Source organism: Passer domesticus, chromosome 10 (genome assembly GCF_036417665.1).
Source record: "Passer domesticus isolate bPasDom1 chromosome 10, bPasDom1.hap1, whole genome shotgun sequence".
In the NCBI taxonomy this organism is placed as follows: domain Eukaryota; kingdom Metazoa; phylum Chordata; class Aves; order Passeriformes; family Passeridae; genus Passer; species Passer domesticus.
The window spans coordinates 33,226,086-33,238,154 of NC_087483.1; the positions used below are offsets into that span (position 1 = coordinate 33,226,086).

Sequence of the window (12,069 nt, forward strand, 5' to 3'; positions counted from 1 at the left end):
GATAAGTATATCAAATAAATCCAATAAATGGCACAAAAGAAACTAATATTCCTTGCTGTCACTGTAAACTGAGGGCTCTACCTTGCCTAAATCAGGCATATTTTACACTAAGCTCATCGTTGGCTCATTTAACAGCTTTGGCAACAGAAGTCTACTTCCATCTGACACCCTGTCTGCTATAAATCATTAGCTCAATCTCACATCAGGCTGTTTTGATTTTGGAGCAGAAACATGTTACAAAATCTCCCTAGAGAGATCAGTCAGCTAAGGAAATTGCTTATTTAAGAGAGCTGATCATAACAATAGAGAAGAGCTCAACATGGACATTCTGGGACCAGTCAACCCTTTAAAAGAAGATCCTGCTTAACTTGGATGTCTCACAGACTTGCAGGTCTCCCAATATTATTAGTGCCTGTACAAAGTGAATCACAAGGCTCAGTCCTTGTGGCTGAGGGCTCTGTGCTCTGCAGCACACCATTATTTAAAAAGTCTCCTCTAACTTGTTTATGTGTCAGTGCATTTGCTGTGTGGACTGCACACAGCTCACAATGGAGGCTGAGTGTAATGGACATTTTGTTCACTGATATTCATTAAAGGAAATAAAACCCTTTAGAATGAAGTCGGGCCCTTCTTTCAAGAGCATCCTTTCCCATGACCCAAACAGCATCGATCATAAATTATTTAAATGCTTTAGGTGTCAGAACCCTTGTTCAGTTCAATTCAGACTGTAGTTAAGGCCTGAGACTGACAGTTAAAATTTAAGACTTTGGGAGATAAATTCAAAGGAATGCAGGGTATCTTTATTTCCCTAGATGTCATTATTAAAAATAATTTCTACAAATTGTACTCAGATAGAGTTTGCAATCTAGGATTCAGAGTTTAAATCATAGCAGGATCATTTTTGATTTGAACCCTGGCAGATAAGCTCAATCCTTTGTCCTCTGATTGGAGGTTAAGTCAATAATGTGGGGTTTTTTTGTGAAGAAAGGTCTTTGACAACTGCAAGTATAAAACCAAGATCCAGGATGGTCTTAAATATCCTTAGGAAGGTCTTTAGACCTTCTGTTCAAAGCAGGATCAGCTATAAGGTCAGACCAGATTTTTCAGATGCTTATCCACTCTCAACTTGAATACCTCCAGGGATGGAGACTGCACAACTTTGCTGGGTAACCTGCTCCTTGACATGTGCTACAGTCCAAATTTAATTTGAGAAATGTTTATTGGAGTCTTTCACATAATAAACTTGCCCATCAGCATGAAACATTTGAAACCTACATGGTTGTAAGAGGTAATAATAAATTAAAAGAGGTAATAATTATTAATATTAAAGAGGCAATAATAATAAAATAAATGCATCTTTATTTCCATATTACTTTCATTTTATATTTTAACAAATGTCTTTGATTTGCTAAATTTCAGAAGAGCCAAGGCTGTTAGCTAGCCCTTTGAGAAATGCAGCTCTGGGTCTGCTCAGGCACGCTCCTCCAGAAAGCAAATGTTCTGTATTTGCAGTTTCAACACATTCAAGGCTCAGTTGTGCAGTGTGGTCAGGCAGCAGTGTTTTGAGCACACACACATGGATGTGCCTTTTCTCAGTAAACTTACAGGGAGGCAGCTCACACTGGATTTAGAGCCTTATTAAAAAGGGCTGAGGCAAACAGAGCTGATCTGGAGCACCAGGACTTTCTCCACCAATGCTTGTTATGAAAGTGGGATCAGGGCAAGGAGAGCAAGTTTCTTCCCAGTACGTGGGATGGTGCAGAGAGAATGGACAGGCAGGAATTTAGGACTAAGGATGAGCTTTGGTAGACTCAGAAGTGCCAGGTTTTGCATATTCAGAGAAACACAACTTCCCTATTTTGACTGAAAGGCTTTAGAGAAAAATACCTTCCTACTTCAGTGAACATTTGACATCTTTAAAGGTGCAAACAGTCTGAAGGATTTTATCTCATAGTGAGATTCTAACTCCCTTCCTATAAGGAAGACATTTTTGCTCCCTTTTCCCACATTTTTGAGTGCCCAGATGGAAGAATCTGGCCTTAAAATGCATGTGCAGCAAGCTAGGAGGCCTTGTCACGCCTTCAGCAGTGCTGACATCAGCGAGATGTCTCACTGAAGAGCTTGGCAATTTTACAAGATGGAATTTATTCTTTTTAGCTGGAAACAGAGAGCTTGTCATCAGCCAAAACACATGGCAAACTCCTGCATGTTGTAAGGATTCTTCACCCAACTCTCCCAAAAGCATCTCTGGGAATCCCACGGTTCTCTGGCACATTTCTTAGGCAAGAGCAAAGCAGGAGGCTGAGATGTAGCTTTATAAGGTTATAGAATTCAAAGACTTTCAAACCAATTAACTCCAAAGGATATAAACCAGTGACTTATATAATAATGAGTCAAGGCTCACACAGTAACAAGATAATAGGAATTGTCAGCCTTGTGCAGCTAAAAAAAATCCATCTTGCCCAATAACCTGCTAGAATTAGCTGCCTGCAGCAGTTGCCTGGGAAAGAATGAAAAGGAGGGAAATGTAAAGAACAATTAATCTCCTGCCATTCTTCCAGCTGCTAATCAGCTGTGTTGGGTTTTGAGGCCAAAACCTATACCCAGAGCAGTGTATATGTTTATTCAAGGACCAGTGGTGTTCATTTTTAAACTAGCTGTACTTCTGACCTGTACAACCCACTGTTGGAAGGGGTAGTACAATTTATCTATGCATCATGGGAAAAATACTGACTCTATTTTCTTCTGTTCTTGAATTCTCTGGCATGTTGCTGGAATCCACTTGATATTTATATTCATTCATCCAGTTATCTTGTAGCTGGATTAAAGGAGTTAATTTAAATAATCAGGAAGCCTCTATTGACAATATGTAGTGCAACAAGCAACTGAGTCACATTCAGTCTGCTTCAGTGGATATTGCACCTGAAAAGTGTGACTGTACTCATTAACCTCATATGGTATTCACTGGATGGCTGGAATGAATCTCCAGTCCAATTTGGGTTAAAGGTATTTTGCCATTGGTTTCATTGGAGTCAGACATTAATCTATGTCCTTAGACCCACATTTCTTGCCTTGCTCACACCCTTGTGGCTGCCAGGGCACCACCTTATGTGATACCCCTCTGCAGGCAACCGAGCACAGAAGCAGACCCATCCCACAGACTAATGTTTTAGCCAAATCACATCTTGGCTTGCAGAACTTCCCTGGATTTCCCTGAAGCATCCCTATCAAGGTGGGTTCAATTAGCCCTTCCAGAGCCAGATGCCACAGATCTAGATTTTGGCTGATCTTTTTTTTTACCTGTAAATAAACTGCAACTGTCTGCCAGTCTGCAGTCTGTGCAGCTGTCCACAGTCTGCTACAACAAACCTGATGACCTGGGAGTGTAACCTGTTTGAAGCTTTAAAATATCTGTGTAAAAGTCCACAGATGAAGGGATCCAAAATATTTAAAACAGACTGTCTTTATTCACTGCTTTCTGTCCCTGTGAAACAATAGACCATGGTAGGAATTTAAAATGGAGACATGAGCTGTTTTTATCTTGTGGGGGGATTCCTTTTTAAGTATGAGCTATTTTACCTATTTTATACTTTCATCATCATGGAATTAGGAATTTTTCCAAATAAACACAGTATGGCCCTACTGATCTTACTTATAGTCCTTATTACAATGTCACTGTCCATTTTTTGAAGTACTAGGTTTTATTTCAGTCTTCTTAATTTAACTGATTATTTTATTTAACCTGTTGCATATCATTATATAAAATGAAAATGTAGACTGATGTCTGATGAATATCAATAAAATATTAATTTGGACTTACCAACAACTGTAAGGTTGACTTGTGCTTGTCTGCTGCCAAGTTTGTTCTCTACAACTAGAGTGTAACATCCACAGTGTTCCTGCTTTGTTGATGATATTGTTAGCTTGCTGCTGTTTTCAGCATTCTCAATTTTAATATATTCATTTTCTTGAATCTGCCAAATTAAAAGAAAAAATATGTGATAGATTTCTTTTGTATCTGAAAGAGCTCAAAGCAAAATACAGTGTTATCATATGAGTGTTACCTGCAGATAACTCTATTACAGAAGTGAATATGTGCAGCTGGTAAACTGTGTAATAAACACAAATCATCTAGAAATGCAGTGGAACAGTATGAGGCCTCCAGTCCTGCAAAGGCCACAGGGAGCACTGGTCTTGCTGGAACCTCACTAAGGAACCACAGTGTCACTTTTTAACTTCTCTTTGATAGGCTGAAAGTGCAAACTGCAATTGTCAAAAGAGCAAAGTTTGGTCTCACATATCTTAGAGAAACCACAGTGGAACAAGGGTTTAGCCTTTGTTCATTTGCCATCACCCTCAGAGGCCCAATGTGCAGACCATCCACAGCTGGGACTTCTGCCCTCTGGTTTTTATTCTGTACTTCCACACAAAGCAGGGTAATGGTTTCTTAGGTTTGAACAGCTGAAGACAATGTTGTGTGAAATGGAGATACAACACTACAGCTGTAGAGAGACATTCAAAGAGCATATTGAGCTTTCCCATAGCATTTTAATTTTCTGGAGAAGGAAAAATCCAAATCTCTGCTGAATACCACAGGCATATTATAAACTGGTTTTTAATTGAAACGGAGCTATCATAGCATAAATGGCCAAGGTGACTTAGATTTTAATCAGCATTAGCTTGAGACATGACAGTTCTTTAAAAACCTCATAATGCTACACTGCAATTACAGAAGCTGTACACTGTGTTCTTATGAAACAGACAACAAAATGTCAATGCCCTTCTTCCTCCCACCACTTCCTTCTTAGATAAGTGACTCTTCCAAGCCATTCTCAGAATTTAATTAAAAATGAAGGCTATTTAGTTTGCCTTATCTTGTCCCATATATTCAGAGAAGAAGAAATCAAAAGTTTAAGAACAGGACTTTCCCTGCTCTTTCCTCAACTGAGACAAAACACATGCACGGCTATCTGCCCAAAAGTAACTTTGGAAAGATTTTCCTACAATAACTCAAATAAAAAGTTAGCAAATGGGATTATGTAGGGTTAAACTCCACTGAAAGTTGTTCTACCCTGCCAACATACTTCTGAGATTCTAAACTGTCTTTATATTTTGCTTCATTAAAATTAGTCAAGGGGTGATAGTAAAACTAGATCTGCATTATTCAAAGAAAGCCTCAAAAGGATACAGCGAAAGCCCTGAAGGGATGCAGAGAAACCCCTGAAAGGATGCAGAGACAGCCCTGAAAGGATGCAGAGACAGCCCTGAAAGGATGCTCAGTGGTTTGCAGTGGTTGTGGGGAACATGGGTTGGATCTTTGGGATCCTGAAATAAAGTCACTGGTTGTAGCTGAGAAGTTTCAACAGCTGGCAGTGCTCAGTGATGGACTCAGCTGACGAAGAGGCTTTCCAAGGCTTTCCAAGGCTGTCCCCTCTTCAGCTCAGCACAGTTCCAGAACCCCTCCACTGCACTGCCATGGCCTACAACAGTATGGGCCACAGATTCATGACATGCCCTTTCTACAAGCAAGAGGAACTCTTTTGGAATATCCAAAAGAGATAGAGAGGCCACTGAGGGAGGCCACTGTGGCTCTCCTGCACCTGAGGGAATGGGAGGAAGAGCCACGGAGACGAAGCTGCAGCAAACAGCAGCAGGGCTGAAATCACAGCTCACCAATTGCTGGATCAGCTCAAGTAACAACTACAAATAACTCCCAGTAAACTGTCAAAACACTTGGCTGGTTTTCACTTTTACGACTGGGAATGGAACAGAGTTGAAATCAACCACAGTTATAGAAAAGCAAGAAATCCAAGTGTAAAACAGTATGTGGTGAAGTGTAAGTGAAAAATAAAGCAAAATAATGGTGCAGCACAGGACACAGTAAGTGGCTCCCCTTTTACATTAATAACTGAGAGACTGCTGCCCTCACTTGTCCTCCTACAAGTGTTTGGTAACCTTCCTGAACTTTTTTTTTCCTTTTGTACCTCATTCACCAGAATGAATAATTTAGATTTTTTTTTGGTCATTTCAATTTATGATTTTGCAATATTTCACTTGTCTCCTAGTGGATAGCTAAAGAAGAAAGTATAAAGATGGTAAAAATAGCATTTTACAAAGGAGAAAAATATTTTGAAGCACAGGTTATGGATCTGATATGGGCATTAGGAGCTGCTAATTATCACATATTAACTGCCATTATCACATAGATTGTGCATATAAAAAAGGCCTTAAAATCTAGGTAAATAGGATTGCTGTATTCAACAATGAACTCAGAATTCTCCACAAACTAGAAACTCAGTTTTGAGGGGTACATTTTACCTAAATGTCAAGACAGAGCTTAGCAAAATCAAACACTGAATGTCACTGAAGCTTTTGAGACCTATTTTTTATGGAAAGCAGTGGTTAACTCCAGTCTTGAAGCTAAAGAAATTTAAGGAAATATAAGAGTTCAGGAAAAAACCCACCCTTTCCCCTAAAGTAAGAGGTTATTTGGAGTTAGCAAGGACAGACTCTGGAATACCCTTTGCACTAAAAAACTGTTTTGAATTCTTTCAATTAAATGCTGACATGTCTGGATTTAGAGTCTAAACTTCCTTCTAGGAGGAGATGTTTTTGTTTGTGTTCTATAGAGTGCATAACAAGTTCAGAACGAAATAAACAGAACAGCAGCTACAGCAGATATTTATATTTGCTCTGTCCTAACGTGACACTTCATCTTCCAGTCTGAACTTGCATATTGGGTTGTTTGATTTAAAGTGATTTTAAATGGCTTTGTTAAAGCAACTCTAAATCTTTAGACATTGCCCTTTAGGAACTTTAAAGCTAGGACTGAGGGCACTGATGGCATGGATTTTTGTTGTGCCCTGTATGGTGACATTCGTGTTGCAAGACAATTCACTCAAGTTTTTTATATGGTATTTTGCCCCTCTGACATAACTTTAGACCCATCATCAACAAAGAAGGGATCATTTTCAAAGGAGAGAAATGTCCCCTGTGATAGATACTTTTCAGATATCTGTATCTTTCCCATCACTTATCCTTTAATTCATGGTCTAAGACTTTTCACAAAGAAATTATCATTTGTTACAGGAGGGCACAGGCAGCAAAAGGTCTGAACTGTAGCAAGAAAGAATTACATTTGGCATTAGGAAAAGAATTCTAACCCCATGGCTATATAAACACTGCAATCATTTGCTGATGGAGGTTGTGAAATCTTCATCAATGAAATGTGTTCAGTAGAGGTCAGGAAAACATCTGCAGGAACAAGATGGACTTTGCCAGTTCCTCAGGAAGGGAGATGGAAAAATGGGAGATAGTCATTGATGGTCCTTTCCAGCTCAGCTTTTTCAGTGATTGTTGAAAGAAACCAGAAAACAATTTACCTGCTTACGGAATTTCATCCAGGTGCAAGTTATGGGTGCTGTTCCCACCACCTTGGCAAACAATTCCACTGATTCACCTGCACGGACTTTTCTGTCTTCTGGGAACTGAGTAATCTGAGGAGGAGCAGCTGAAGGCAAAAAATAACATAAATTAAATAACCCTTTAAATGACTCTAAGTTTTCTTAAAATTCAAAACACGTACATTTCTCAGCTCAACTGTTTCAGAGCAGCATTTGAAATGCAGATTAGCAGTTACCTGTTACTTGCAATGAAAAAAATTCCGTGGATCTGGTAATTCTAGGGGAGTGAAGTAATAACAATTTACCCATCCAAAGTTTGCTCATGCAAGACCAAGGTACAGACATGCAAAAGACAAAAACATTGGCATCTACCACCAATTCCAAATACACAGTTTATGAAATTTTGTTGTGGGTTTTCAGAAAAATCTTATTTTTCTTTTGAACTTTTTATTTCTGAAGAATGACTCCAGCTACCTTTTTATCAATTTGCATGTGCTGAGGGGGTCTGCAAACCTGCTCCCTGATGTCATCAACAGAATTCATAAAATTTAAGACTCAAGATCTGCCTATAGTCATCTCAGTAGCCAGATAAACATTATGTGGCACAGAAACATCATGAGAGACAAGGAGGGAAACTGATGTCTTTCTCAATCCAATCAATTTTGCCATGAGCAATGATGGATCTTTTTGTATCTCAGTGTTTTTTTTTAAACCTTGCAGTCCCATTCATTCCCCTCTGTTCATGAACCAGGCATTCCTCCTTCTGTTCCCTCTCACTGCCTGAGTATCAATAGATGGCAGAGCATCTCCTGCTAACAGTGCTCCTTCCCAGCTCTCAGTTGTGCTGCTGAGTGTCAGACCCCTGGTAGCAGCTAAGCACAGAGGCCAGAAATATCACAGGCTGGACAGTTCCAGGGTGAAAACAATACTGCTGCTTATAAAAGCAGCATGATAAAGAAATTATTCTTGTGTGTGTGTATTGAAGGGGACACACTAGAGGACATATTGACAGAAATGGTAAGAGGCATTCCCTAATGTTACAATGACCTCACTGCCATATGTAACCTTCTTTACAAAGCACAGGGACACTGGGCATGAAAAAAAGTGCTTTCTTTTCCTTTTCAAAGCAATTAAAGCAAAGTGGGCTCCCCCTGCTCTAGACTTGACTTTTTAAAAGTGTTTTTGTTTTGAAAATATCTGAAGGAAACTAGGCTGAGGTGTATATCTGGCATAGAAAGCAGCTTGAAAGGTTTCAAAGTCTGGTGAAGTTTTAAGACACTGAAAAGAAGTTCCTAGAGGAGAAAACTCATTGTAACTTTAACTATAGATAGCTTTGCCTCAGAGACTGCAAACACACAAATAGGTTACCATAATGGCAGTGATGAGGAAAAGTAGAATCTATCACCTTTTCTGTGGTAGCTACTCATGCAGAGGATTCTGTGATACACAGAAATTTTTTTTTTTCTCAGAAAGCCAAGGTTTGTTGTGAATATACGAAAGGAGATAAGTTACACACTACTGACACTTTGTAGGATCTTGCTATACTCCATCTGAGAGTAACTTCTTTGGATGCTCATAATTTAATTCTTAGTACAAAGTTAGCAAATTGGATTTACCTACCATTTAATCACAGATGTAAACAAACTTAGAAGGCAAACAGCTGCACTGGTGAATGAGGGTGACACATGCAACACATTACCTGCTTTTGGAGGAGTCTTTGGAGCTGGTTTCTTCTTCACTGTTGCTTCACCTGGTTAAAAACAAACAACAAACCACGGGAATTCAAAGATGAGCTTTGCAAGGTACCACACTAACCACAAACATCCATGCTTCGTTAGCACTTGAAAACATATTATATTCTTCCAGCATATTAAACTAAAGAATTAAAAATACCTTTAAAAACCACTTTTATCATCCTGGATGATCCTCAGAATATTCACAGTTGAAGCTGGAACTTTTAAAATAATCAAATAAATATTCTACACTTCTCCCACAATCTGTCATCATCCATTCCTTACAGCAGTTTAACAGGTGAAAACACTGGGCCAAGACCCATCTCATACTGAATTTCTGCTCAGATTTCCAGCATAATCAATGCAGAATGATCTCAGTTAAAAGTAGGGTAGTTAACACCATGTGCTGCTTCTCATACCACTTGTGAGCTCGCAAAGTAACAGCGATATACCAAAAGCAAGTATTAGCACTACCCCTCTACCTCATCCTCTTCCTTAAGCAGGGAGAACTTTTTGCTATATTCTCAAAAGAAAATGTCATAGCTACAAAAATATGGCTTAGAACTTGGAATCTGGATCCATAAAATTTTGGAAGACAATGTTCTACAAATTGTGCAGGGTAAGTAGAAGAACAGTAGAGAAAATGGCTCTGAAGTGTTTTTTACAAAACAAGAACTAGAGGCCACCCAATTAAATTACCAGACAGCAGGCATAATAGAAACACCAGGTTAAATATAACATCTATAATCTACCTTCACAAACAAGTAATGTTTTACAATACAGGAACACAAACAGGATCAAAAGGACAAATCCATAGGAGTTATGTATAGTGGTGGCCATTAAATGCAGCAGTCTGGATGCCTTCAAACCACTGAATTCCTGAAGTGAAGGAGTTCATTCCTTTTACAGCACTCTCTTTTTGCCTGCTATTCTAAGCATCCTGGTCAGAGAATGGCCTCTGCTGTGAAAGAACATTTCTTATTTTCTTATACTGAACTAGGCAGCATGATTGAAGTAGTCTGGATTTTAAGATGTTATTGCCTCCAACGGAAGCAGCATGTGCTAAGTGCTTTTGAGTGTCTGGCAGACTATACAGAGGTGCCTAGTGACAGTCATAACAGATGCAAAAGTTTTGAATTTTTTGGTCCATTCTTTTCTTTTCTTTATTTAATTATTTCAAATTAGAAAGACACTGAGCAGCAAAATATCCTCCAATTTCACCAGACCAATAAAACCAGTTTTTTGATTTAAAGCCTTTTGGTTGCAGCAACTACAAGCTGTGCATGATACCCTGGAACACATCATGTGATGCCTCATGAAACTCAGGAGCCATGAGTTGCACAATCACTGTGGGAGTCTAATGCTATAGCTCAAACAACAGCCAGATTGATTTTTAGAGTAACTGGAGATAGTAGGTGATGTGGTATAGGACATGAAAAGACCAAAGGACTTTAATAATATCTAATGGCTTAGCTGTCAACAATGGTGTTTATTCAGTTCATTCTGAAGAGCTTCATGAAGTTAATACAGGAAAGTTTTTTCCACCTTCTTTCCTTTTTTTAGTAATTTTCCCTAAAAGTATGCTTGGCTTTTATATGCTCTGAATTTATTGATTTTGTAGCAACCAGAAGCACAGAAATGGAGAGGTAGGATATTCTCACAGTACTTATGGCTGAAACAAAAAAGAATAGTTGGATATTTCCCAAAGAAGCCTTTCTTTGACAACTGCCAGCCCAACAGAAGTAGTTAAAGCTTTAGATGAGTACTTGTGAGGTGTTTATCCCAGTATTACTGGCCTGCCAGGCTGTAAGCAAGGTATCTGTCCTGCCACATCTTCCATGGGGACTTAACCCTCTTTAAACTGAGGCCTTCAAAGAGCACAATTACTCATTAAAGGGACACATTACTTTTTGGGTCACCAAGAGAGTGACATGTACCCTGGCTGCTGTGGAAAGTGACAGCAAATGTGCTCCAACATCCTCTTTCCTGCCCGAGCAGTACAAGCAAAGGCAGCAAGTGGTGTTTGCAGAGCAGCTTTCCTCTTTGTCATGGTGTGGTCACACCTGAGCCGAAACTCTTATTTCAGGTTGGAGCCACGTTATGTGGATTAAACTATGTATATGATCAGGTTCCAGCTGGAAGGTCTGTAGAGTCTGGCCTCTCATCTACCTTTAAACATCCCTATTAATGGAAATAACCCATTAGTTACTCATTAGATGCATAACCCCATGTAAACTCACTTGGTTACATGATTCAGAAATAAGCAAACATTTTTGTTTGTGCGCGTGCTGTATTCAACATCAGGCTCTCTGCTTTTCTCTAAACTGAAGTGAAATAGTTCTTGGGTCTCTTCTCAGAGCTGCAATGGCTTTTAATAAAAGCTACAATGACAGGAATTTGATTGCTTCCACACTCCATTAAGCCTGATGTGAACAAAGAGCAACAAGGATGAAGAAAAAGCACCATTTGTCAAGTGCCATCTCGGGCTGCCAGATACTGGTGCTATTTTTCAGAAAAGAAAAAGCAAATTCCTGAATCCAGAACAATTTTCACTCAAAGATCACCTCTTGGCTGACATTGTGTATTAGCTGCAGTACCTTAGTTTTAATAGGCAAGCTCCATGCATACTGGAACAACTATACTTAAGCCAGTTTAAAAGATTCTCACCTCAGTGAAGATTTCCATAGCAGCAAAGCAGAGAACATGAACTGATCACTTTATGCAGCTAGGACACTGCTTTTTTTTAATGTAGGTACAATTTTTTGGGTTTAAATTTTAGTTTTTACCCACCAGGACATTATATTCCCTGAACTGAGGATATACAGACTGTCACTGGACTTCATCAAACCATGCAGATTGCCAAGGGTTGCTGGAAGGTCTGGCTGAATATCCTGTTTTGCAGACACAAATATCCCTGAGCAGAAATGAAAGGC

At 39.2% G+C, this 12,069-nt stretch overlaps 1 protein-coding gene across 9 annotated transcripts in view; it reads right to left on the reverse strand.

Annotated features, from left to right (window-relative positions):
* Positions 1 to 12,069, reverse strand: part of MYLK (myosin light chain kinase) — a 196,917-nt gene that overhangs the window by 39,768 nt on the left and 145,080 nt on the right. For all 9 annotated transcript variants that reach the window (XM_064435022.1, XM_064435026.1, XM_064435024.1 and 6 more), the window contains 3 exons: positions 9,103 to 9,153; positions 7,383 to 7,510; positions 3,821 to 3,974 (listed from right to left, as the gene is read on the reverse strand). In XM_064435022.1, coding sequence (XP_064291092.1) covers positions 3,821 to 3,974; positions 7,383 to 7,510; positions 9,103 to 9,153 — 333 coding nt within the window. The remainder of the gene's footprint in view (positions 1 to 3,820; positions 3,975 to 7,382; positions 7,511 to 9,102; positions 9,154 to 12,069) is intronic.